Here is a 24,847-nt window from a genome sequence, read left to right on the forward strand (position 1 = left end):
ACTTCATAGCTCAATAACATTAGGCACTACTGAAAGTTCCAGCTAGAAAAAGTCCAACAAGAATGTTTCCACAAAAACAATTTCAACAAGAAAATGTCCAACAATAATGTATCAACAAGAAAATGCTAGTGTGAAAACTATTAACAAGAATGTTCCAGGAAGACAAATGTCCAAAAAAACTCTTCCAACAAAAAATATGTCTTTTTCTGAGTTTATAAGCAGATCAATCTCAACATCCACTAAGACCATTGACTGTCTTGAAGTCAACACTTGTATCAGAAAAATATGAAAAATATAGTGTTCCCTCCACAAGAAATACTTTGGTGGTTATCCACTCAATTTCCATTGATATGTGTTCCCTTCAGTGGCTACCTGTAAGTGCACTTTGCATTTCCAAGTATGTGCTTGAGTAAGTGTTTTGGAAGTTCATTAACTAGTGTGACTGTGTCACTGATGTACAAGTTCTGCAACACTGTTACACAGAAATACTTAGTACAGGTATGTTAACATATGTTTATTGCAACATTAACGCAAATGTACATCCCATTCGCATTACACACACATGAATCAGACCAGTCTGAGAACTAAGTTCCATAAACAGGCAATCACTTCCATAAGTAAACACTCATGCAGAGACAAAGCCAGTTACCACATAGCTGCTAAGGCAGTGGCACTTCCTATATTCATGTGTTTACTGTGGACACAGTCTAGACTGATGGCTGTATTCTGACTGCTGCTAGCATAAGCTCTGGACTGGGTAGCTGATACTCTCCAGCTGGGTACTGCTGAAGATAACTCCTGGCTGCTGCTTATAAAATGTTGAGTGTTGAGAAATTTTCAACTCTTGGATTCACTGATGATAAACTTTACTGAACTCCAGATGAACAAGCTTTTGACTCACTGAGACACATACTACAAAGCGGCATGGATAACTACAGTAAATCCATGCTACTGGCTGATGTTGCAGATGATAACAGTTGACTCGCTCAATGGCTCCACATATAGGATGATCTCATTGTTGTGCATCATTGACCCATGTGATGAGGCATGGCGAAAATAGTGTGGTCACTGCTGGAAGCATAAGGGAAAAACTGCTGAAGCTGTTGCTGTTCTTGGCCTCACCTAGATGTAAGCATGTTGGCGTGGCACTACAACAGAAGAGTAGAGATGCGGAATACAAAAATAATGAAAGTTTTATATAATTGTACATGATAGATTTTTTGAAAGGGTTAGCTTTGCATTTTTTAAGCATATTTATTGTTCACTGAGTATATCATCACCTAGCATAATCATTAAAGAACAATGGATACCTTACTTCTAAAGGCAAGCCACAAGACTAAAAAAGATTTGCAGAGAGTTTACATCAGTCTGCAATTTTGCACTGATGCTTTTGACAGTGATCTTTTATTTTTCATATAAAGAATCAACATATGGTCCAACATACTCTATGAATTTCACTCTGAAGTGGTTTAGCATGATAAAATAAAGTTTACTAACAGTTTCACTATTTCCACATTTTCACCACAGCAACACTTGTAATGCTCTCTTTTCTGAAGCAGTTAAAATCATTAACTGGAAACTAACATGACAATGAGTGAAAAGATTGTAAGAAGTAACATAAATATAAAACTATGCAGTAGTGTGTTTGCTCATTTGCAAAACTAATGGAACTATTTTTATCCTTCACTAAAAAAGGTGGAGCTAGTTAAATGAAGTTTATCTACCTACATTAGAAATGTAAAATTAAAAAATTGATTTGTTACACATTGTTAACAACAAATTATTCTTTAAGGGTTTCATTTTGTGGTGTCACAGCTGTGTTGATAATATATGAAATATTTACTCTTTTTAATGTATTACTATTTCATCAAGCATGACAAGTTTCAGGTGTCATGCCCATTTCCGAGCTCTGATGCCATAGCATGCAGATGTATGCAACACAATGGTGAGATCAGGTTCCTGTACTCTCAGTCATTAATAAAATGCCAATCATTTTATACATAAGATGGTCACCCACAACTGACACACACTATATGGAGATGTGGATGACTACCTTACACATATCATGAGAGGTATTTTATTAATAACTGACTGTACAGGAACTGGCTCTGATAGTCATGTTACATATGCCCTCCTACCCTGGTAAATGTCCTTGAAAATGGGTGTGCCACTTGAAACATGTTGTGCTTGATAGAATATTGAAGGAGCAATAAGCAGCCAAGATACACTCATTAATTTGTAACTAACTTATTCTTTCTGCCATAGAGTATATAATGAAATTCTCAACTATCAAACCATATACTGTATTTACCCAAGTATACAATGACCTCAAATATAGAATTACCCACTCTCTTTCTTAAGAGGCTTCTTGAGAAAAATTTATTTGTTAACATATCCTGACTAATCAGAAATCCAAACATTTCTTGACTTCAGGTATCTGCCTAAAAGGTAAATATTTCACCTATTTCCAGCTTATGCCCTTGGTTGATTGTTTACCTGGTGTCAGAAGGCGCAGAAGTTGAATGCACACCAGAAATTATGGACTTGGATACACAATAGGAGTTCTGTGTGCTCCTATGCACATGCACCACAAGCCACGTCATGTGAATGCATACCACATGAATCCACAGCCAATCGCATTTCCTGTGGTCATTTATTTAGGCAGCCACACAGTGCTACCCCGGCAGTCTGGTACTCATTGTAGTTTGCATTTGCATTTTGGCTGTACTGTGTTCCAGTTCCACGTGTTGAGATACCTACTGTTGTAGTTTGGTGTGTTCCTGCATTGTTGTCGTCTCACCGTGTTTATCACCTCTGTTCTTGCTTGCTTACCTCATGTTGTGTCCTGGTCGGTCATAGTGTCTGTCATCCCCTACTTGTTCGTCTGTCCTGTCTGTTTGTAGTCAGTGATACCTCCAGTGGCTCACCCACCTGGTGGCTTCACATCTCCATTCGCTGCTGTGCACTGCTTTCCAGTCACTCAAAGCTATAACATTGGTGACGAGGTGAAAGGTTTGGTAGCATGGAGGCTAGTTAGTCTCTCTCCTGGAGCAACAGCAGCAGCTCATGCAGCAGCATCAGCACCAATTAGATGTCTTACAGCAATCCTTGCAGTTGCTGACGGACAAAGTCACGGCAAGGGCGCCCTCCTACACCAGTTCCCAGGTGTCCTGGTTTCTGATGCTTCCCCATGTCTGCCGTCATTTCCGCCCTTTGATGACACTAAGGAAGACTGGGAAACGTACTTGCATGATCTGAAACATTTCACAGCAATTCAGGTCACAGATGGCTCCCTACAGCAGTTGTTATTCTTGTCCTGGGCATCACCAGACACATTCTTCCAGCTCCAAAAGTGGGCATGGTTGTTCGACCCCATAGCTCTCTCCTTTAATGAGGTATGTGCACTGCTGACTAACTACTATTCCCAGTGCTACCATGTTAAAGAGTCTCAGCTTGAGTTCCACCAGTACCAAAACAGCTCAGTCATTCAAACCGTTCATGGGTCAAGGACCTGCAGGGTCTCAACTGTAAATGTGACTTCACTTGCACCTATCAGCATTGCAAGGCATCATATGTGGACTCCTTGATTCGCAAATTTGTCATTCACCTGGAACAGATCCACAGATCAACACGGCTGCATTGAAACTCGATAACCCCCTCACTGGAAGACATTCTAAGCATAGCCCACTCCCTTGAAATCACACAAGCAGCTAATGAGCGTCTTATGGCAAGGCCACAGATGGCAGCAGTAGAGTCCTCCCCTTGGGCGCCTCTCTCACACTGTTGTCATGGTACAGCCCACAAAGAGCAGTATTGTCAAGACTCCTAATTGTCCAACATCTCTATGGCTTCAGAGCTGCTGGTTGCCCCTTGTCGGCAATCATGTGAGTTAGTTCAATCTTGCCCACAGTGAATTTCCACTCACTCTCGCACAGTCTGTCCCCATCATTGGAAGATGTGCACTCTCTGTCAGAAATATGGCCTTCTCCAATCTGTCTGTCACAGCCACTCCACCTGCTCCCATCCCTCACACACAGGGCATCAGGATACCATGCAAACACTGAAATCTGTCATCCCACTGAATGCCCCATTGACATGGTGGCAGTTCTTCCTCACACTCCACATTTTCAACATAGGCATTCGTTTCACGGTCAATACGGGGGCCACCATCTCCTTGCTCAATCTGATGACATATACATGCCTGTGTTCCCTGGAGATGTCTCCCACCTCTTGATGATTGGTCACATACAGGTATGTTTCTATCACCCTCCATGGACAGTTACCATTCCCGGCCACCTATAAACATGTTTCCTGGCTCACGACCCTACTGGTGGTTGACCATCCCTCGGCTTCAAACATTTTTTGACTTGATGTTTTCATGCTGTTTGGCTTTTCAATTTCTGACGAGGTTAAGGTCATTTCCACTGCCGTCCCATTCCGAGAACTTGACGATCTGTGCTTGGCCTATGCCTCTCTGTTTCAGTCTGACTTAGGGTGTGCTTAGGACTTCCAGGCACACATTGCTCTCTGGCCAGATGCTCAGCCATGGTTCTTCCAGGCTTGACCCATTCCAGTGGCCTAATGTCCAGTAGTCAAGCAAGAGCTCAATCAACTGCAGGCTGCTGGCATCATTGAGCCCATGAAGGTGAGTGCTTGGGCAACCCCATTAGTGGTGATAAGGAAACCCAATGGCTCCCTTCACCTGTGTGGAGATTTCGGAGTTACAATCAATGAACAGTCCCTTGTTGAAACTTATCCCATTTCCCGGCAGGACAGACTTCTCACCAAACTTGTGCATGGTGAATGCTTCTCTAAGATTGACCTGGTGGAGGTTTACCAACAATAATTACCCTTAGATGAGGAATCCCAGAACATCGTGGTCTTCATCACGTGTTTCGGATTATATAAACACAAGCACCTCCCATTTCGTATTTCCTCGGCACGAGTCATTTTTCAGAGGCACCTGGGCCCATCCTGGCTTGTGTCAATTATCTTGATGACATCTTGGTCACTGGCCGCACATGCTATGAGCATTTGCAAAACCTTATTTCATGATCTGCAGGCCGCAGGCTTATGCTGTCAGCTGGAAAAGCGTAGGTTCTTTCAACCAAATGTCAAATACCTAGGGCACTGTCCCTGCAAAGAAGGCATTCATCCATCAGATCATTAGGTCGCAACCATTAGCGCCCTTTCCTGCCCCAAGGATTTATCTGACCTTCAGGTCTGTTTGGGTGAGGTTAACTTACTACCTAAAGCATCTACCCTATAGCTGCTGACGTTGCAGGGCCACTCAATCACTTGCATCACAAAGTGGTGCCATTCAACTGGACTTCTGCCTGGGATCAAGCTTTTCTCCTCTTGAAAACAATGCTCAAGTCCGCTCCTCACCTGACTGTCGCTTGGCGGCCAATGCTTCAGCCTATGGTTTTGGAGTAGTTCTGGCTCACAGGAATGTGGATGGCTCAGAACAGCCCACTGCGTATGCATCCAAGACACTGTCCCCAGGACAGAGGAACTATTCTCAGATTGAGAAATGAGGCTCTGGCAATTGTGCTTAGCATTCAAAAGTTTCACATTTACCTATATGGGACAAAGTTCACTCTCCTGACTGATCGCAAGCCTTTAGTTACCCTCTTAGGCCCACACACTCATCTCCCCAAGTGAACTGCTCAATATATCCAGTGCTGGGCACTGTTCTTATGCAATTACACATACATTATCTGATATAAGCCCACCTCTCAACCCTCTAATGCCGATGCCTTGTCACATCTCCCGTTGGGCCCTGATCCTGAGTTTGACCAGCAAGAAGTCCTCTGCTTTCTCATTGATATGGCCCATCAAGATACACTGGATGGATTTCCCACCACAGCTGCACACATCACCTCTGCCACATGCCGTGACCTCATTCTGCGGCAGGTTATCTGCTACATCACCCAAGGTTGACCCACCTATCTGACTCGCCAGTTGACAACTGAATTTAGCTCCTTGTGGCATGTCTTCTACAGGCTCTCGGTTGTGGCGCGTGTCCTTCTGTTGGCCGTGGAGACTGACACCCATTGGGCAGTCATCACACCTGATTTGTGCCATTGGGTCCTCCACTTGCTACACCGTGGACACTGGGAGATGTCCCATACAAAGCTCTTGGCTTGCCAAGTGTATTAACCTGGCATCAATGGTGACATCAAATGCTTGAACTGTGGGTGCACAGGCTGTGTGCACATCACCAGGTGAGCCCACCACAATCATTTGCTCCCTGGTCTACACCTCTCCAGCCCTGGGAAGACATCCATCTTGATTTTGGGATTGATGTGGTTTCTCATTGTGGATGCCCACTCCAGATACCTGTATGTTGTGCACAAGGCATCAACCACAACTGATGCCACATTCATGGCCTTGGCTCAAGTTCTCACCGTCAAAGGCCTGCCTCGTACCTTGGTCTCTGATAATGGCCCCAATTCACAGCAGTCTCCTTCCATGCATCCTGTGAGTGCAAAGGCATCAGACACATCCACACCCCTCAATTCCATCCATCCATCCTTCAATGGCACACCAGAACAACTGGTCAGCACGTTTAAACAACAGCTGACAAAAGCAGTCGAATCCTCTGCCACCCCGTCGGGCTCACCTTATTCATGAACACTTATCGCACCACACAGATGATGGTCATAATCCAGCTGAACTCCTTAATGGGTGGTAACCACGGACCTACTCCATCTGCTGACACCATTGCTTTCAGAGCCCCACTATACATCCTGGGCACGGCCATGTGCACCCTTTTGTACGAGGGCAAGGCTGTTTGAACTCCCGTCAGAGTAGTCATGATCCATGGGTGATGGGTGGCGTGTGTGACATCAGTACAGATACAGAAGGGGCTCAAGTTCTGCCACCTTATACCCCTTTGTGGCATCTCACATCCCCCCTACCCCCCACCCTCCTGGTGTGCACAAGGTCTTTGAGTTGGCCCCACTGCCAACAGCCACTGGCTCCCCTCTGGCACACTAGCACTCCTTTCCGCATCCACAAAGATTGGAGGCGCCATGAGATGCCCTGCCCTTGGTGACGTTTTGATGGATTCCACAGATGGCCCTCCCAACCCACTGCCACAGGGTCTCCCAACGTTCCCTCCTTCTGCCCTCTGCCCACCACGACAACATCCTGGGTATTTCTGCCCCTATGCGCAGGTTGGGGGGAGAGGGGTGAGGGCAATTTAGTGTTGGAAGGTGCAAAAGTTGAATGTGCACCAGAGGGTAAGGACCTGGATACCCACCAGGTGTCTCTGTGCTCCAGCACTTGCCTGCACCATGAGCCTCGCCTTGCAAGTGTGCCACTCTCTATACGATGTGAAGTTCACAGCCAATCGTGTTTCCCATGATCAGGTATTTAGATGGCCATCTGGCCCTACCACAACAGTCTGGCACTTGCTATAATTCCTGTTTGCATCTCAGTCATACTTCGTTCCAGTTCTGTGTGTTGAGATACCAACTGTCACTGTTTGGAGTGTTCCTGTGTTGTTGCTGTCTTGCTGTGTTTATCATCTCAGTTCTTGGTTACTTGCCTCATGTTGTGTCCTGGTCAGTCATACTGTCTGTTGTCCCCTACTGCCCATTCATAGTCAGCGATACCACCATCAGCTCCCTTACCTGGTGGCTTCGCGTCTACATTCTCTTCTGTGCACCACTTGCCAGTCATTTGTGGATGTAACAGTTTACATTTTGATAATACAAGGAGAAATAAAATAAAGAAAAAGAAATTGCTTACATTAATATTAATCTTCTTTGTCTCTCTTGTTTAGTCTGTCATCTGTGTACCACTGTTTTTAATTATCATCTTCTTCTTAACAAGACAGCTATTACTGTTATCTCCATTGTTGTCACAAATATTTGGTTGTCTTCTGAATATGGTGGGGTTTGTTTCTTCCGTGGACATGTTGCAGATTGCGCTTATGTACTGACATGAGAATGTTACCACAGTCTAACACAACACAACGTATGTCTATGTGAAAAAAGCGCAGTTTTGTTTGCTACCTTTCCAGCCAAATCAGTGAATGTGAAATGGAAGAAACGTACATGGGTTGTAATACCTACATTATTTAATGTACCAAATAAACCACCACAATTGTAGCTTAAGGGAAAACCACATAGACATGATAATAAATCATCAAAATCAATAAATCTGTTTCCTAGCATAGAAGGGAGCAACACCACAATTGTTGCTAAATCTGAGCCACAAACAGCAAGAATCTTCACTTTTGAATCAAAAGTAATTACATTTACAAAAGTACACCAGTATTAGAAAGTGTAAGAATGGGTGACTCATTAGACTCCATAAGATGTTTTAATCGTCGAAGAAAGTGTCTATGATAATCACAACAGAAACAATATAAATATACACTTCTTATACATGAAATGTGTGTCTATATTCTGCTGATTTCAGTGAATATACAAATTTTTGAAAGTATTTATTCATTAATAAGTTGTTCCTTATGTCGCTGGATCAGTGTTATTCAACTGTTTTTACATTTGTCTCTTGGTAATTTACTAATGTTTAAAAATCAAAAATATAATAATTATTTTGTTAATTAAGTAGGAAATAATTAAAAACAAACATTATCCTTACAGCCCATGTGAATGTCTGCTTTCTGACCACTTGGAGCACTAGTGTGGCTCCAGCTGTCAAATGGTAACAATTTTCAGCCCAGAGATTGCTGTGACTGTAATGCATTAGACTGTGACGTTACTCTGTCTTTTGCTACAAAAAATATTGTTTGGCCATTGCTTTTTCATTGCCTGTGTAGAACCACCAGCTGACACTCCCTGTTGTCCCTGTCATATCTCACGGTGAGTGTAGACAACACTGCAGCACGAATGCATGAAACAAATATATATGCCACTGGTCCCAATCTAGACTTTTAGCATTTCCTGCAGAAATCTATGCCATTGTTGAGTATTTGTCCCATTGTAAAGTCAATTCGATTCTGATTAGAATCTGATTAAGTAAACTGTAGTTTAAAAATGGTAGACATTCATAAAAAGCCAAAATATGCAGTATAGATTCCTATGGTTGGCAGCAGGGTGAAATTTGTTACCTGCTCATAATTCCCCTCCTCACACTCAGCTAAGCTGGTGTCTCTGTTCCCCTTCTAAGGCTTTTCTGTGTTTGAGTAACAGTGGAACACAGATGACAATATCTTCTAGGTAGCAGGTCATATGTAACAACAGCAACTAATACACCTCATAACCAAATAAAGTATTGGCTTTGGTACAGAATGATGTAATGGTTTTTAAAGAACAATATTTTTGCCTTTGAAAGTTACCTTTATTAAAAAGCAGCATAAATGTATAAGTATGTATACAGTATCCATACATGTATGGTAGGACAACTTTTACTGCAAATCTGTTCAAATACAACAAAAGTTTATTGAGTTGATAGAATTTGATGCTATTTCCTCCTCTGTTTCTCAGAATTGACAATTTTTAAGCATAGCATTAACTATCATAGTGTCTAGTTCATAGTTTCTCACATATCCACTGCACTACATAGCACTTTGAGCCAAATGTCATGTGATTGTTTAAGCAAAATTGATATTATATCAAGCACTTTGGAATATTGGGAAATCTTGAACCCATTCATATGAAAGTACTGTTTGCTAGCCCCTTTCCTTTGGAAATTTTCAAAATACATTTGTATGAAACCTCAACAGCCAAAGCTTCTTCTATAAATATGTAAGATGACCCCTGCATTAATCTATTAAACACTGTAAACAAGTTGGCCTTGGAAGCAACAGTTTAATCTGCAAAACTGCCTGGACAATAATTAAGACTGTTAAAGGTCAAATAAGAAACTTTGATGAGACAGTCCCAATACCAGTAGATACATTCAACAAATATTTTGTAGGCTGTGCAGATGAAATAAAAAACTTGATCAGTAAACCCAATGTGACGCATATAGATATCTTAAGACTGCAAACCGAAATCATAATCAGGCCGGACCTTCATTGAAACACCTTAAAGAGGTATGTCAAGACGAAGTTATCAAAATTGTCAAAGAAATGAAAAATTCACATAGTACAGATATTTATGATATGTCAAACAATTTACTGAAAGAAGTAATACCTTACATTGCAGCACCATTAACATATTCTATAAACTTGTGTCTTAGAGAAGGGGTCTTTCCTGATTCTCTCAAACTATCCAAGGTGACTCCAATCTTTAAGAAGGGAAGCAAAGCTGAGCTTGCTAACTACAGGCCAATTTCACTAATTCCAACACTAGCCAAAGTCTTTGAAGGCATAATGTATCAGCAGATCTTTGAGTACCTAGAACTAAACGATATGCTGAGTACATCACAGTTTGGTTACAGGAAAGAAAGGTCAACCATACATGCCATAGAACTCTTAGTGAGTGACATTCTAGCAGCATTTGAGGACCAGGCTCACATACAGGTAACCTTATGTGACCTGAGCAAGGCCTTTGACTGTGTTGACCACTCTGTTTTACTCTCTAAACTCGAATATTATGGAATATGTGGCAAAAGTTTAAAACTCGTCAAATCATACCTTAATAATAGGAAGCAAGTGGTAAGCTGAGGAATTAATGTGTCAAACACACTTGAGGTTCAACACGGAGTGCCACAGGGATCTAAATTAGGACCACTTCTATTCCTCATACATATAAATGACCTACCGGCAAATATTAATGTAAAGACATATGTGTATGCAGATGATACAACTCTGCTGTCTGTAAACCATGATTTTGATAAACTTGTAAGCAGTATGAATTTGGCAAAAGAAAATGCAACATCATGGTTTAATGCAAATGGGCTACTATTAAATGAGACAAAGACCCAGAACATGTGGTTCAGTCTATCAAAGAGTACAAAAATAGAAAAACAAAGTGCAAAATTTTTAGGTATAATCCTGGACAACAAACTAACATGGGACTCTCATGCAGAACACATAGCAGTTAGGCTGTCAAGAGTTATATACCTGTTGAAGAGGCTGATGTTCTGTGTGACATCGGAATATGTAAGGACAGCGTACTTTGCTTTTTTTCAGTCTGTTTTAAGGTATGGGCTAACGCTCTGGGGAAGTAGCAAAAAAATAAATGAAATTTTGGTGATCCAGAAGAAAGCAATCAGAGTAATAGCAAAGGTAGATAATAGGACACATTGTAAACCATTGTTCATTAAATATAGAATTTTAACAGTTATTAATCTATATATTCTTGATAGTGTTAACTTCATACTTGCGGAACTACCTAATTTAAGTGTAATGAATCAAAGACATGACTACAATACAAGAAACTGTACTTCTCTGATCTTGCCACAGAATAGATTAGCAAAAACAAACAATAGCCATAAGTACATGTCAATTAAAATATATAACAAATTGTACAAATATGCCACAAGCATGCCAATCAAATTATTTAAGGAAAAGCTACACAGCTTCTTGTTAATGAACCCATTCTATTCAATAGAAGAATTTTTAGAAATACCCAATATCAACTTAAGTTAAATGTGTTAAATATATTTAATGAAAATATTAGGTTAAGTGAACTGACGAAGTCTATTGCATGTAATAATGCTGAATGACCAATAAAGAATCTGAATCTGAATCAGAATCAAGATGGCCCGATATTTTTTGAATGAGAAATTTGGGAAAAAACCTTGTCTTATAATCGGGTAAATACAGTATTCCTTTTTCAGGGAGCAGAGAGGAATTGGCTTGGGGAGACTGAATGTGAGGCAGATAGGTCACTCAAAACCCATGTTATGAGGGATCTCACTCAATGTAGATCCCTCTTAGCAAGGATTCTGAGTACCCCTTGTCCAATTTCCCTCCAAACCAATTTCTTTTTGTTTCCTGAAGAACTTAGAATTTCTGTGATATTCTTTCACACATACATATCAGCCATCTACATGTTGTGCCTCTGTAAAGATAAGTACTAGCCACTATCTCTCTGTGAATTTAACTATTTTCTGAATGTAATCTTAATTTTTGTGGAATTACTTGATTTATACAGTTTTTCTTATCTCTGCAGGAGGCTGAAACCTGATCCATACCATCGTAAACACAAAACTTCAATTAAATGGAAGAATCTGAATCCTGTGTTCAATGAAGAATTTGCTTTTGATACAAAGATGACAGATCTTCCAAAACAAGAACTTGAGATCACAGTATGGGACAAAGATTATGGGAAAAGTAATGATTACCTTGGTGTGTATGATAAATACATCCATAGCTCATAACAAAAATAATAGTAAAGGACTTATACATAGTTGTCATCAAATGCACTTTTGTAGTGTTTCTCTCTCTCTCTCTCTCTCTCTCTCTCTCTCTCTCTCTCTCTCTTTCTCTTTAACACACACACACACACACACACACACACACACACACACACACAAGTAGTATGCTTGCATAAAATCTTCCACTATTATTGAAATGAAAGATTGGTTGGAAGTTGCACAAGATGGCAGTTGTGGCTTTTTCCAACCAAACAATAAAATATAGTGACCAAAAATAACAAATTTTGTATTTTTGCTGATAACTCACTTTCACAGCATATTACAATTAATGGAAACATTTGAGTTGAACTTAGATTTTTAAGTTAGATTTTCTCCATTGTTGTGGTGGTAACTGTTGATGGTCTTGCTCAATGTATTACACTCCTACTGGATTCATCCTGCATGAAGGAATATCAGCTGAGTATTGTAATTAATGAAATTATGTATGCTTTGCTCCAGTTTCGCCTTCATTCAATTATTAAATCTCATTGACACACAAAAATTCTTGACAAACTAGACCAAACTGAAGACTCAAGAAAACAGAACTGTCCTGCTGGGCTCTGCCATGACCACATTATAAATTCAGTTCAACAATCCAGACCTTAAATAATATTGTTATAACATGAGTAAAATTAAACTTATACCTAAAAATTGGTCCAGGCACAGAAATATACCCTATAAAAAATGGAAATACCTGTTAAATGTGTCTTCCTACATGAAATTTTACCACTTGTGTTACCTTAACAATTGATTCCAGGAAACATTAACTTACTTTTTAAGTTGCAAAATAAATTTTACTGCCAACATTTACTCTAAAACGTGGCCTAGGAGTCAACACTACTTAGCAGTAGACTCAAAAATTAATAATTTGGTAAACAAATTTCAGAAACTAACATCAAATCAGTTTTCTCAAATTTTCTGTAAAATTAAGATAAATTGAAAGTCACCAACAAACCTTCTTAAGGGTAAAAATAATTATAAACTTATATTCAAGAGAAATTAAGTATGGAAATGCTACCAATTATTAACAAAATATGTGTTCTAAAAGTAATCTGTGTGCTGGAAAATGTATCATTCCTGGCATTGATAACTTCATTGTGTAACTTCCTTGTCCACGACATTACGCAGTCATTCAAGAAAGGAAAAGTAGGACACAAGCCAAACTTTTGTTGAAGTAATGACAGTACTTTAATGTAACAGGTAGGATTCAGATTGAATGACAGCATCTATAGTACAAGGTCAGTCACTATAGTGCTACATATTACCATGAGTCGAATGTCATGTGATTCTTCAGGATGGATATGTGTGTGTGTGTGCGAGTATATACCTATCCTTTTTTCCCCCTAAGGTAAGTCTTTCCACTCCCGGGATTGGAATGACTCCTTACACTCTCCCTTAAAACCCACATCCTTTCATCTTTCCTTCTCCTTCCCTCTTTCCTGACGAAGCAACCGCCGGTTGCAAAAGCTCGAAATTTGGTGTGTGTGTTTGTGTGTTATTTTATTGTGCCTGTCTACTGGCACTTTCCCGCTTGGTAAGTCTTGGAACCTTTGTTTTTGATTTATAATCAGGTAAATATAGTATTCCTGTTGTCATATGCTATAACTTTTATAATTTCAAGTTGAACAAATATAAAGTCACAGATCAAGTAAACAGAGTAAGATGTGTGTACACTTTAACAGTCACATCATAACTGAGTCCAAGTCTAGCAGCCGCTGGCTGGCTGACCGCTTAGGTGGCACTGCTGCTGCATGGCTGGCAGACTGCGCCGCATGTAGAGGACACACATAACAGTGCGGCAGCACTTTGAAAGATCGGTGAGTCACAACACTTTTACCCCCTTTGAAGTTGTAGCACAGGTCTTGATGGAGGTTGCCTGTAGATTGCTAACGTCCATAGGTGTTGTCTGACTGTCCGTAAAGTCTCGAGGAGGAGGCTTCCCGTACAGATGGGAGAGTCCCCGATGATAACGGGTCAAGATGACAGGAGACATAGGGGTCGAATCTGCTGGGGCCCCGTGCACCAATCTACCCATTGCAGCAAGTCCGGGTGTTATAACAGGAAACATGGACATGCGTTTCCATCCATAGGAGAAGGAAGTGAGTAGACTTGCTCTGACAGATGATGGTCACCTGGTTCCTGTATGGGCACGTCTCCTGGTGGCGTCAGTTCTTGTGCTTGCACTGATATGATGGTGAGGGGACTGCATTATGAGTAATGAGAGATTCCAGCATCCCAAGCGTCAGGTAGAGCCAAAGATGGTGTAGCAGCATCTGGAACAGGCGTTGCTGGCACACGAGGCCAAAGCTGATCCGAATGATGCACTGCAACATGCGTGTCCATCTGGATTTCATACAGGCGTTGGGCACAGTGTCGTAAGATGTGGCCAGGACTCCATTTTGGCTACCTGCCATATCCCTGTACCCATACAAGGTTGTCGGCAGTGAACCGGCCAAGCAAAGACAACCACAGCTGTGAGGTGGAAGGCCAAGATGAAGTAGAGTTCGGGGCTGTCAGCCATGTAAGAGCTCAGCTGGGCTGTGGTTGCCCATGGGGGTGAAACGGTAAGAAGCCAGAAGTTTGAGAAGTGCATCAACAGCAGCAGAAGAAGTCACGAGTTTCCTCATCTGAGCCTTAAATGTGTGGACCAGTCATTCAGCCTCACTGTTTGACTGTGGATGGAACAGAGCCATGACACTGTGACAGGCACAAAAATCTGCAAAATTGGAAGAGGCAAATTACGGACCATTATCAGTAACAAGAGTAGAGGGAAGAACTTCCAAAGGGAAAATGTGAGCTAGAGCATTGGTGGTTGCCGCGGTGGTAGGCGACGTGCAACGGACAATGAAAGGAATTAGAGTAGGCATCAATAACGAGAAGCCAATAAGTACCTAAAAAAGGTCCCGCAAAGTCAGCATGAATATGCTCCCAGGGCTTCTCAGGCGAAGGCCACGGTGACAAAGATGACTTCAGGGTGGCGGTCTGTGATGCACAAGGGCCGCAGGCAGTGACCCTGTGTGTGATTTCAGAGTCGATGTTGGGCCAGTACACATGACGGCGCGCCAGAGATTTTGTGCGAGATACACCCCAGTATCCTTTGTGAAGGAGGCGCAAGACTGAAGCACACAAAGACGCAGGTACGACAACACACGCCGAAGCATTTTTGGTGAAAAAGAGGATAACATCATCCCTAGCCATGAGGCAGTAACACAATGCATAGTTGTTCCACAATGTATCAGAAGTCTTAGCGGAAAGATGATTTGGCCAACCCCTCGGAATACAGCATAAAACCTGGGAGAGGGTAGGGTCAGAACCCGTAGCTGCCGCCAGCTGGTCCCCGGTGATGGGAAACCTGTCACAACCCGCTGCTTGGCAACACCCAGGTGGAAACACAAAAGTTCATCCCTATTGAATACCAGATCAGGACCCATGGGAAAGTGAGACAGTGCATCAGCATTCGCATGTTGAGCCGTCGGCTGAAAATGAATCTCATAATTGAAACAAGACAAGTAAAAAGCCCAACACTGGAGGCAGTGTGCAGCCTTGTCAGGAAGTGACGTTGATGGATGAAACAAGGAAACAAGTGGTTTGTGATCCGTAACAAGATGAAATTTGGATCCATAGAGAAAAACACCAAACTTATAAAGATCATAAATAATGGCCAACGCTTCTTTTTCAATTTGAGAATACTTTTGTAGCATTTTGGAGGCATAAGCAATGGGTTGTTCAAAATTGTCAGAAAAATGGTGCACAAGGACTGCACCAACCCCGTATTAATGGGCATCTGTGGCAAGAACAAGATGTTGGCCAGGTCGATAAGTAGCCAGGCACAGGGCGTGTTTCAGCATAGTCTTCAATTTCTGGAAAGCCACATCGCATGATGCGGACCAGTGAAATGCACATTTTTATGCAACAGGTGATGCAACGGCTGAGCCACCGAAGCAGGGGATGGTAAAAACTTGTGATAGTATGCTATTTTCCTCAAGAAGGCCTGCAGTTCCTTAACAGATGTAGGGTGAGAAAGGGCATCGATCACAGCTGAAGCGGACGAATACCATCTCGAGAGAGTTGAAACCCCAAGTACGTGAAAGATGCCTGAAAAAATTTTTATTTCTGAAGTTTACACTTAAGACCGGCAGTCTGTAAGACATGAAAAAGTGTGTGGAGATTTTGAAGATGTTTGTCAGTGGTGGAGCCAGTGACAACGATGTCGTCCTGGTAATTTATACACCCAGGGACAGTGAGTAATAATTGTTCCAAGAATCACTGAAAGAGAGCAGGGGTGCTGGCAACCCCGAATAGCAATCGCTGGTATTGATAAAGGCCGAAAGGTGTGTTAAGGACCAGAAACTGCCAGGAAGCAGTGTCGAGAGGAAGTTGATGATAAGCTTCTGACAGGTCAAGTTTAGAAAAGTAGTGGCCTCCAGCAAGTTTAGTGAACAATTCTTCAGGTCGAGGCATAGGGTAAGTGTCAATAAGGCAATGAGCATTTACAGTGGCTTTAAAATCGCCACAGAGACGAATATCACCATTTGGCTTAGCAACGACAACAACAGGAGAGGACCACTCACCGGAAGTGACAGGAAGCAAGACCCCTGAAGAAGTGAGATGATCCAGCTCCAGTTTGACCTGATCACAAAGGATCACAGGAATGGGCCGAGCCCGAAAAAACTTAGGGCAAGCAGTGGGTTTGAGCATGATATGAGCTTCAAAGTCGTTTGAACGGCCTAACCTAGGAGAAAAAAAGAGATGAAAATGTCATCGACAAGGAATCCAATTGAGCATAAAAAAAACATCAGAGACGATATTGACAGAGTCATCTATGGAGGAACCAAAAACGCAAAAGGCATCGAAACCAAAAAGATTCTCCACGTTACTATGGTCGACCACAAATATGGGAACAGTGTGAACGACAGATTTGTGAGATATCTCAGCATCAAATTGTCCCAAGAGAAAAATCTTCTGTTTATTGTAAGTCCGTAATTGCGTAGTGACAGGTGACAGAAGTGGAGAACCCAACTGAAGATACGTCTGAGAATTGATGATAGTGGCAGCAGAAGCAGTATCCACTTGCATGCGAACATCTCGACCAAGTATTTGGACAGTGAGGAATAACTTCCCTGAAAGGGAAGAAGTACAATTGACAGACAACAAAGAATCAGAATCAGTGTCACGTTCATGAACATCATGTAGGTGGTCGGATTTGCAAACGGATGACACAAACCTTTTTTTTTTTTTTTTTTTTTTTTGCATTTGTGACACACAGCCCAACATTGTGGAAAATCTTCTCGTGAATGTTTCGTAAAACACCGCGGACATGAAGGACGTTGCCGTGGGATTTGTTGCAGATTTTAGAGGTTTGTTTATGGTTAGGCCGAGGCTGCACTTGGGAGCATACTGCGGCCACATTGGCCGGCGGGGACACGCCACACGCTTCATCAACATTGCACAGAGGTTGTATTTCCCCAACGTCACCCCATGCCTCTATTTGCACTCCAGTGGCATGAGAAATTTCAAAAGACTGAGCGATGGATAGGACTTCATCTAGAGTTGTATTTGCCAACTGAAGGGCACGATGCCTAACTTCTTTGTCGGGTGCCGATCGGATAATAGCATCCCGTACCATGGAATCGGCATAGGATTCTTTGTGAACTTCAGTAATAAATTGACACTTTCTACTGAGGCCGTGAAGTTCAACAGCCCAAGCGCAATAGGATTGATTCGGTTGTTTTTGACAATGATAAAAGGCAACACGAGAGGCTACCACATGCGTTTGCTTTTGAAAATAGAAGGACAGAAGTGAGCACATTTCAGCAAAGGACAAAGACGATAGGATCTTTCAAAGGAGCCAAATCCGACAACAACCGATACATTTGAGGTGAAATCTATGAAAGGAACAGAGACTTACATGTTTGTTCATCCATGACATGAAATGCCAAGAAGTGCTGTTGAAGATGTGTTTCATAATCAGACCAGTCTTCCGCCGTCTCGTCGTAAGGAGGAAAAGGAGGTAGAGACAATGACAAGAGATGCCCCGCATTTGATGCCGCGACGAAATCACGAATCACATTTGTGAGAAGTGTTTGCTGTTCTATGAGACCTTGCAATAGTTGATCTGAAGTAGCCATGGAAACATGTGGGTCAACGATGGAAAAAAAAAAAATCCCATCCTCATCGCCCATGTTATAACTTCAAGTTGAACAAATATATTTCAAGGAAGATGCAATACATGAAAGTCACAGATTAAGTAAACAGAGTAAGATGTGTGTACACTTTAACAGTCAAATCATAACTGAGTCCGAGTCTAGCGGCCGCTGGCTGGTTGGCTGGCTGGCTGCTTAGGTGGCGCTGCTGCTGCATGGCTGGCAGACAGCGCCGCATGTAGCGACACGTGTAACTGCTCGGCGGCACTTTGAAAGATCAGGGAGTCACAACAATAACTATTTTCATCATATTATTTACAAAATTCATCAGGTGCTTTAAAGGCCTGTCTAACTATGAAGACCTATCTAGTTTTTTCAGGATACATTTCAAGCATCAATTGCAAACAAATTTTATTATGCTTCACCAGCTTCAACAAATGAATTTATCATCTTCAGAAGCCTACAAAATAAGGGATATTACAAATCTTTAACTTTGGTTATACATTTATGAGAAGTATAAAAAGTATATTACAGAAACGTAGTGAGGTGACACTGATGGTAGCCCCATGGTCCATCTGGGTGGTAAGTTGTTCAGCAGTTGCTCATCTATTCAGCCATAGTTCACCCCTGCCACCTACAGACCATAGTGCCACATAGTTGCATTGATGCTGGTTTTGGATCATGCTATTTTGCCATGCATTGTGTACATTAACCACCACAGCATAACACTTTGAAAACTTACCCGTTTCCAAAATACTTCTACCTATGCCTTCTGAAGATGACAAATTAATTTGCTGAAACTGGTAAAGCATAATAAAATTTACTTTACAACTGATGCCTAAAATTCATCCTGGAAAAATAATACTACAGTTGTTGAAAATGACTTCCATGAAGAAAATAATATATCTGTTTAGTTGCTTGAAACACATGCTAATACATGGTCCAGTCACATTAATGGCTTACAGTACTAGCAGTGGAGAGTACATGAAATGTGTTAGGGAGGATGTGGAAAACAGCACAGTTGTTGTAATGTGGAAAACAGTGCAATTGTTATTGTAATGCAGAAACAGAGCAATTTATTTGGTATCCAAAAAGGTCATGGACAGTGGATTTAGTACCAGGAGTGCAAGCATTTCTGAAATGGATGAGTTTTCAAAGTGTTAAACTACACCGTTCATAGCAAAATGGCACTATCCAAAACCAGTGCCGAGGTAACTGTGATGCATCACCAGCCATAGATGACAGGGGTGGGAACTATGGCTGCAGGATGTGTATGAGTGAATAGATGTGCAACTGTTGAGTAGCTGACTGCCCAGATGAACCAAGGGGCTACCAACAGTTCTCAGTGACTGTTCAACAAACATGGCTGCAAATGGGCTTCTGCAGCAGGCACCTGGTTTATGCAGCCATGCCAACTGTTATTCATCAGTGACGAAGGCTGGAATTTACATGCCAGTACCACAGCTGAGCATCCACTGAGTGGAAACGGGTAATCTTCCCAAATGAATCATATTTTATGCTCCATAGATCAGAGGATCGGTTGGTAGGACATGTTCTGAGGCATGAAGGGATCAGCAATTTAGCATTGGAGGGCAGCATGGAGGTTAAAAATCATAGAGGGAGACCAAGAGATGAATACACTAAGCAGATTCAGAAGGATGTACGTTGCAGTAGGTACTGGGAGATGATGAAGCTTGCACAGGACAGAGTAGCATGGAGAGCTGCATCAAACCAGTCTCAGGAATGAAGACAACAACAACAACAGATCAGAGGAGGGAGTGTTACGGTGTTTGAGTAATGTTTCTGTGGTGTTCCCTGGGTGATCTTGTCATTCTGGAAGGCGTAATGTTTCAACACTAGTATGCATCGATCCTTGTGGATCATGTCCACCCCTACATGCAGTTTCAGACAATGGAAAATCCAGGATGGTATGTAACAATATAATGAAAAGGACAGTTGCTGCTCACCATACAGCAGAGATGCAGAGTCGCAGAAAGTCACATGCTGACACAAATGCAAATCCCACACACATGGCCAAGTTGCCAGAGGCTGTGGTCATGTGTGTGTTGAGATGCAGTTGCTAGATTGTGTATATTATCCATTTTTGATAAAGGCCTTGTTGGCCAAAAGCCTACATGCAGTTTGTTTTTCCTCGGAATGATAACATCATCCAGCTCGCAGTGTACATGTATGGTTTGAAGAGCACCACACTGCAGTTACCATACTCCATTGACAACCAAATTTTCCAGATTTACAACCAATTGAGATACCACCTTCATCGGGCTGTTTGTTCCCTCGATCCTCAACCAAGACACCTGATGCAGCTGGGCATGATGCTGGAGTCAGCATGGCTCCACATTCCTGTCGGTATCTTCTAGAACTTATTGACTCTCTTCCTGCACATCTTGCTTTTGACAGGTGCACATTAATGTGACTGGACAATATAGATCCAACTAGAAAAGTAAGCTAACTCTGGGGAAGTTAACTGAAGAACTATGCTTACAATACAACTGCCAAATTACAGAATAAAAGCAATTCAAGAGAAATTAGAAGTGCAATAAAGTTTAAAAATTGATCAGTGTGAGCAAGACATATAAGCACAAAAAAGAAAAAGAATAATTACAATGGAAGTAGAAATCAGATAGGCCATAAAAAAAGAGAGAAGTGTATGTGAAAGGGAGGAGGAAATCAGAGAGTAATAAAAATTGTATACTCATGTGATCAGATTTAACCTACAAAAATGAAGTTTTGTGACTAGGCATGTGTAGTATCTAAGCAATATTAACAATGAACAAAAAATGAAATAGTCACTCAAAGTACCTGTTCCCCGCAAAAGTTTTAGTATTTATGTATTTATTTCATAAGTGCAGCACATGAATTACATGTCTACTGGCAGTGCCATTTGTTAGTACTGCACACTATAACATGTCTATGTTGTAGACAAGTCAGTCTAGAATTCATACAAATGGTCAGCGTGGTGTTCTTGTTAAGATACAGCACTCTGGTACAAAATGTTGAAAAGTAGGTAAATGATCAGATTCACATCACCTATCTGGATTTGCCTTATTTCAGAGTATGTGTGGAACCCTGTGAACATGTCTATTATCAATGTGAAAGACAGTGTCCACAGAAAACTCGTCATGACTATTTAGAAGTGGCAACATCCAGTCACAGGATTTTTTAAATAGATGTCACGTTTCATCCAGGATGAGATATTCACTCTGCACCAGAGTATGCGCTGATGTGAAACTTCCTGGATTCAGTTTTACACCATCTGCAGAGCTAAGCAACCAATGTGCTTTCTCAGGGTGTGACTAATAATTTGTCCAGTCAGCTTAGTTCCAGAAAATATGCAACTCCAGACAGGTAACAGGTGATTCACAAAGTATATGATTCTGTGACCTTTATTGCATTTCTTTGTATGCTGCATGTTACTGTAATAATCACTATGTAAAAGAAGGGAAAGACAACCACTCACTTATACCAGATCAAAGCATGGAGCTCAGTAACACATAACAGAAAACAGCATTCACACTAGCTTTTGAGCACTGCTATGTATCCAGCAATAGTACACACATTCACGTAAGGTGTCAGTCTGGTTTTTCCTTTTTGTGTGTGTGTGTGTGTGTGTGTGTGTGTGTGTGTGAGAGAGAGAGAGAGAGAGAGAGAGAGAGAGAGAGAGAGAGAGAGAGAGAACGTGTATACTATTTCTTGCAAAAGAGCTGTGCTCAGAAGCTAATGCTGTTTTCTGTTATGTGTTACTGCACTCCATGCATCAGTCTGCCATAGGTGAGTAGTTGCCTAGTTGCCTTTCTCTTATTTTACATATGAGGTGTGATCAAAAAAGTCATGGAACTTTTTGTTTTTCTTGCTTGAAAATTATCCATGGTTGATATTCTTCTCACTATGGGGCGATGAACTGTTGCAAAACATCTAAGTAGTTAGTGGTAATGGGTTTTTCCGAGAAGAAAAATGGTCCAAAAACATTGTTATGCATGAAACCTCACCAAACATTCACTTTTTCACTGTCTTGCTGTAACTGTACAGCAGAATGTGGAGACTCTGAACCCCATATATGGACATTACACCTATTTACTATTCAACTGACATGAAAGGTGGATTCATCAGTAAAACATATGCGATTTAAGTAATCGTTAGCGCCATAAATCCTGTTGAGAATCTCAGTTGCAAATTTAGCATATGTCAGCAAATCCTTCAGTTGCAAGACCTGCACAATTTGCACTTTGTAAGCATGCAACCTAAGCCTTTCATGAAGAATCTTCACCACACCACTTACTTGCAGTATTTGAAGTTCACGTGATGCGTGACAAGTTGATTTAGACAGACTCTATAGAAACAATTGCCGAACACAATCAACAGTTGCATCACTCACACGAGGCCTCCCACTTCGAGGATGATTATCAATGTTTGATTCCATCGCTTTATTGATTTAATGTCAAGAGGGCAGTGTCCATAAGAAACCCGAAATTTATTGTGAACACTGATGGGTGATTTCGTTTCTTGGAACAAAAGCACACATTGCACTTTCTCCTGCTTCGATGCCATTTTGCCAGCAACTAACATGACCCAACAGACCACATCGGTGTTGTGGAGCACTAGCACCATCTATTGGTCACAACAACTAGTAACACTAACCTATGTAACGGCATCAAATATAACATATTATGTCAAATGGTTATTCTGTTATAAATTTTTATAATCATGGTAAGACTTTGTGCTCACCATATATATGTGAGAGGAGGGTGACCCATTACAATATCTCTCTCACAAAATTTGGAAACAGAATGTTACAATATTTTGTGACAGACTATAAGGTTTGCCAAACAGTCTATAAAATGATGCCCAGGATAGCAGACAGATGTATAGAAGACGTATCTGTTATGTAACATATTACAGAAAACATAAGAAAAATATCTACGATACAAATCATAATCTATACATATATCAGGATATGGCATTCAGATTTTCACATCTGTGGAACATAATGTCAAAAGACAAATAATAAAAAATCAAAACTATAACATTACACCAGTAAACTACAGAAATAATTACAGAAACAATTTCAATTACTAGAACTTATAAATTTTAAGTTAAGATCTATACAATCAGACATTCAAAATCTTCAAAACAGAAGAGAAAAAATTTCAGAGCTTAAGTGTACAATGAGTGAGCTGACTCAAAAACCCACAACAATGGGTACAGACCAGAAGAATATACTCAGTCATGAACGGGAATCAATGAGCCACATACACCAGAGTATTCAAGGATATGTTGAGTCATGAAAAAACAAAATAATGTAAAAATATTGGGGCCTAAGTCTACAATGTGGAGATCGACCCATGAATTGAAACCACACTGGGTACAAACTGGCAAAAAAGTTCAATCATAGCAAAGAATAAATATAAGAAGCACGTAGCCTCAATCAAAGGTTGTCCACTCTCCTTGAGTACACACACAGTCGTGATTTAAGCATGAGTCTCTCCACAAGTCAAGGTCCAGTCAGATACAATATTGCAACACAGAGAATAAATACAGGTAAACAGAGTCATAGTTAGCTTTGAATGAAGACACAATCTAGCAATTTGAGAACTAAAAACAGTATATGAAAGCAGACATGTATACATCTTGTTGCATTGTTTACACTAGTAGGTGTCTTCCACACTATTTACTAATAGTCCGTACAACTAACCTATATACATTTATTTACAAATGATAAAAAAGACATACTGATTTAAAGTTACATAATGACTGGAAAGTCAATCCCCCTACATTAATTTATGCTGAATACCAGTGTCTTTAGCAGTCTTCGCTAAGATATCAGTCACAACATAGATCCAGTCAATAGATGCTCAAGTATGTTATCCAGCACCCACAATCTCATGCAACTTGACTTGTACAGTAGGATACAGGCATACAGCAGTGTGGGAAGTGGATCCACCCACATCGTCCAGTTTCCTCCTTAGAGTTCTCATCACATGCTCCAATGGATAGGTAACTTCCTATCTTAAACATTATTTTGTGAACTAAATATGCTGTTCAATACCTCCTTCACATCACACAACACATATTCTCCTTAGTAACTTTTTAAAGTTAGTTACATGGGATTCATGCCAGGTGCAATTAAACAGTGTTCACCTGTGAAACAGTAATATTCAAAGTTAAATGCAATAAAAAGAATGGACTAATAAGGTAATACATGCAGATATGCTCAGATATTATTCCTAATCTTTGCAGTACAAATTATGAATACTGTCTCATTTCATAATTGCAAAAAGATCTACTCATTTAGCCTCATGCCAATATTAAATTCTAAAGCACAACTCTATTACAGAACATAATTATATAGTGTACCACAGGTTTTAACTCAGTCGACAGACAAGACAGAACTTCAAAATTCACAT

The 24,847-nt window shown here is 41.0% G+C and overlaps 1 protein-coding gene across 11 annotated transcripts in view; it reads left to right on the forward strand.

Moving 5' to 3' along the window:
- LOC126284608 (rabphilin-3A-like) overlaps window positions 1-24,847 on the forward strand; it is a 971,947-nt gene that overhangs the window by 938,570 nt on the left and 8,530 nt on the right. For all 11 annotated transcript variants that reach the window (XM_049983667.1, XM_049983659.1, XM_049983658.1 and 8 more), the window contains one exon: window positions 12,039-12,214. In XM_049983667.1, the coding sequence (XP_049839624.1) occupies window positions 12,039-12,214 (176 nt within the window). The remainder of the gene's footprint in view (window positions 1-12,038; window positions 12,215-24,847) is intronic.

Source organism: Schistocerca gregaria, chromosome 8 (assembly GCF_023897955.1).
Source record: "Schistocerca gregaria isolate iqSchGreg1 chromosome 8, iqSchGreg1.2, whole genome shotgun sequence".
NCBI lineage: Eukaryota > Metazoa > Arthropoda > Insecta > Orthoptera > Acrididae > Schistocerca > Schistocerca gregaria.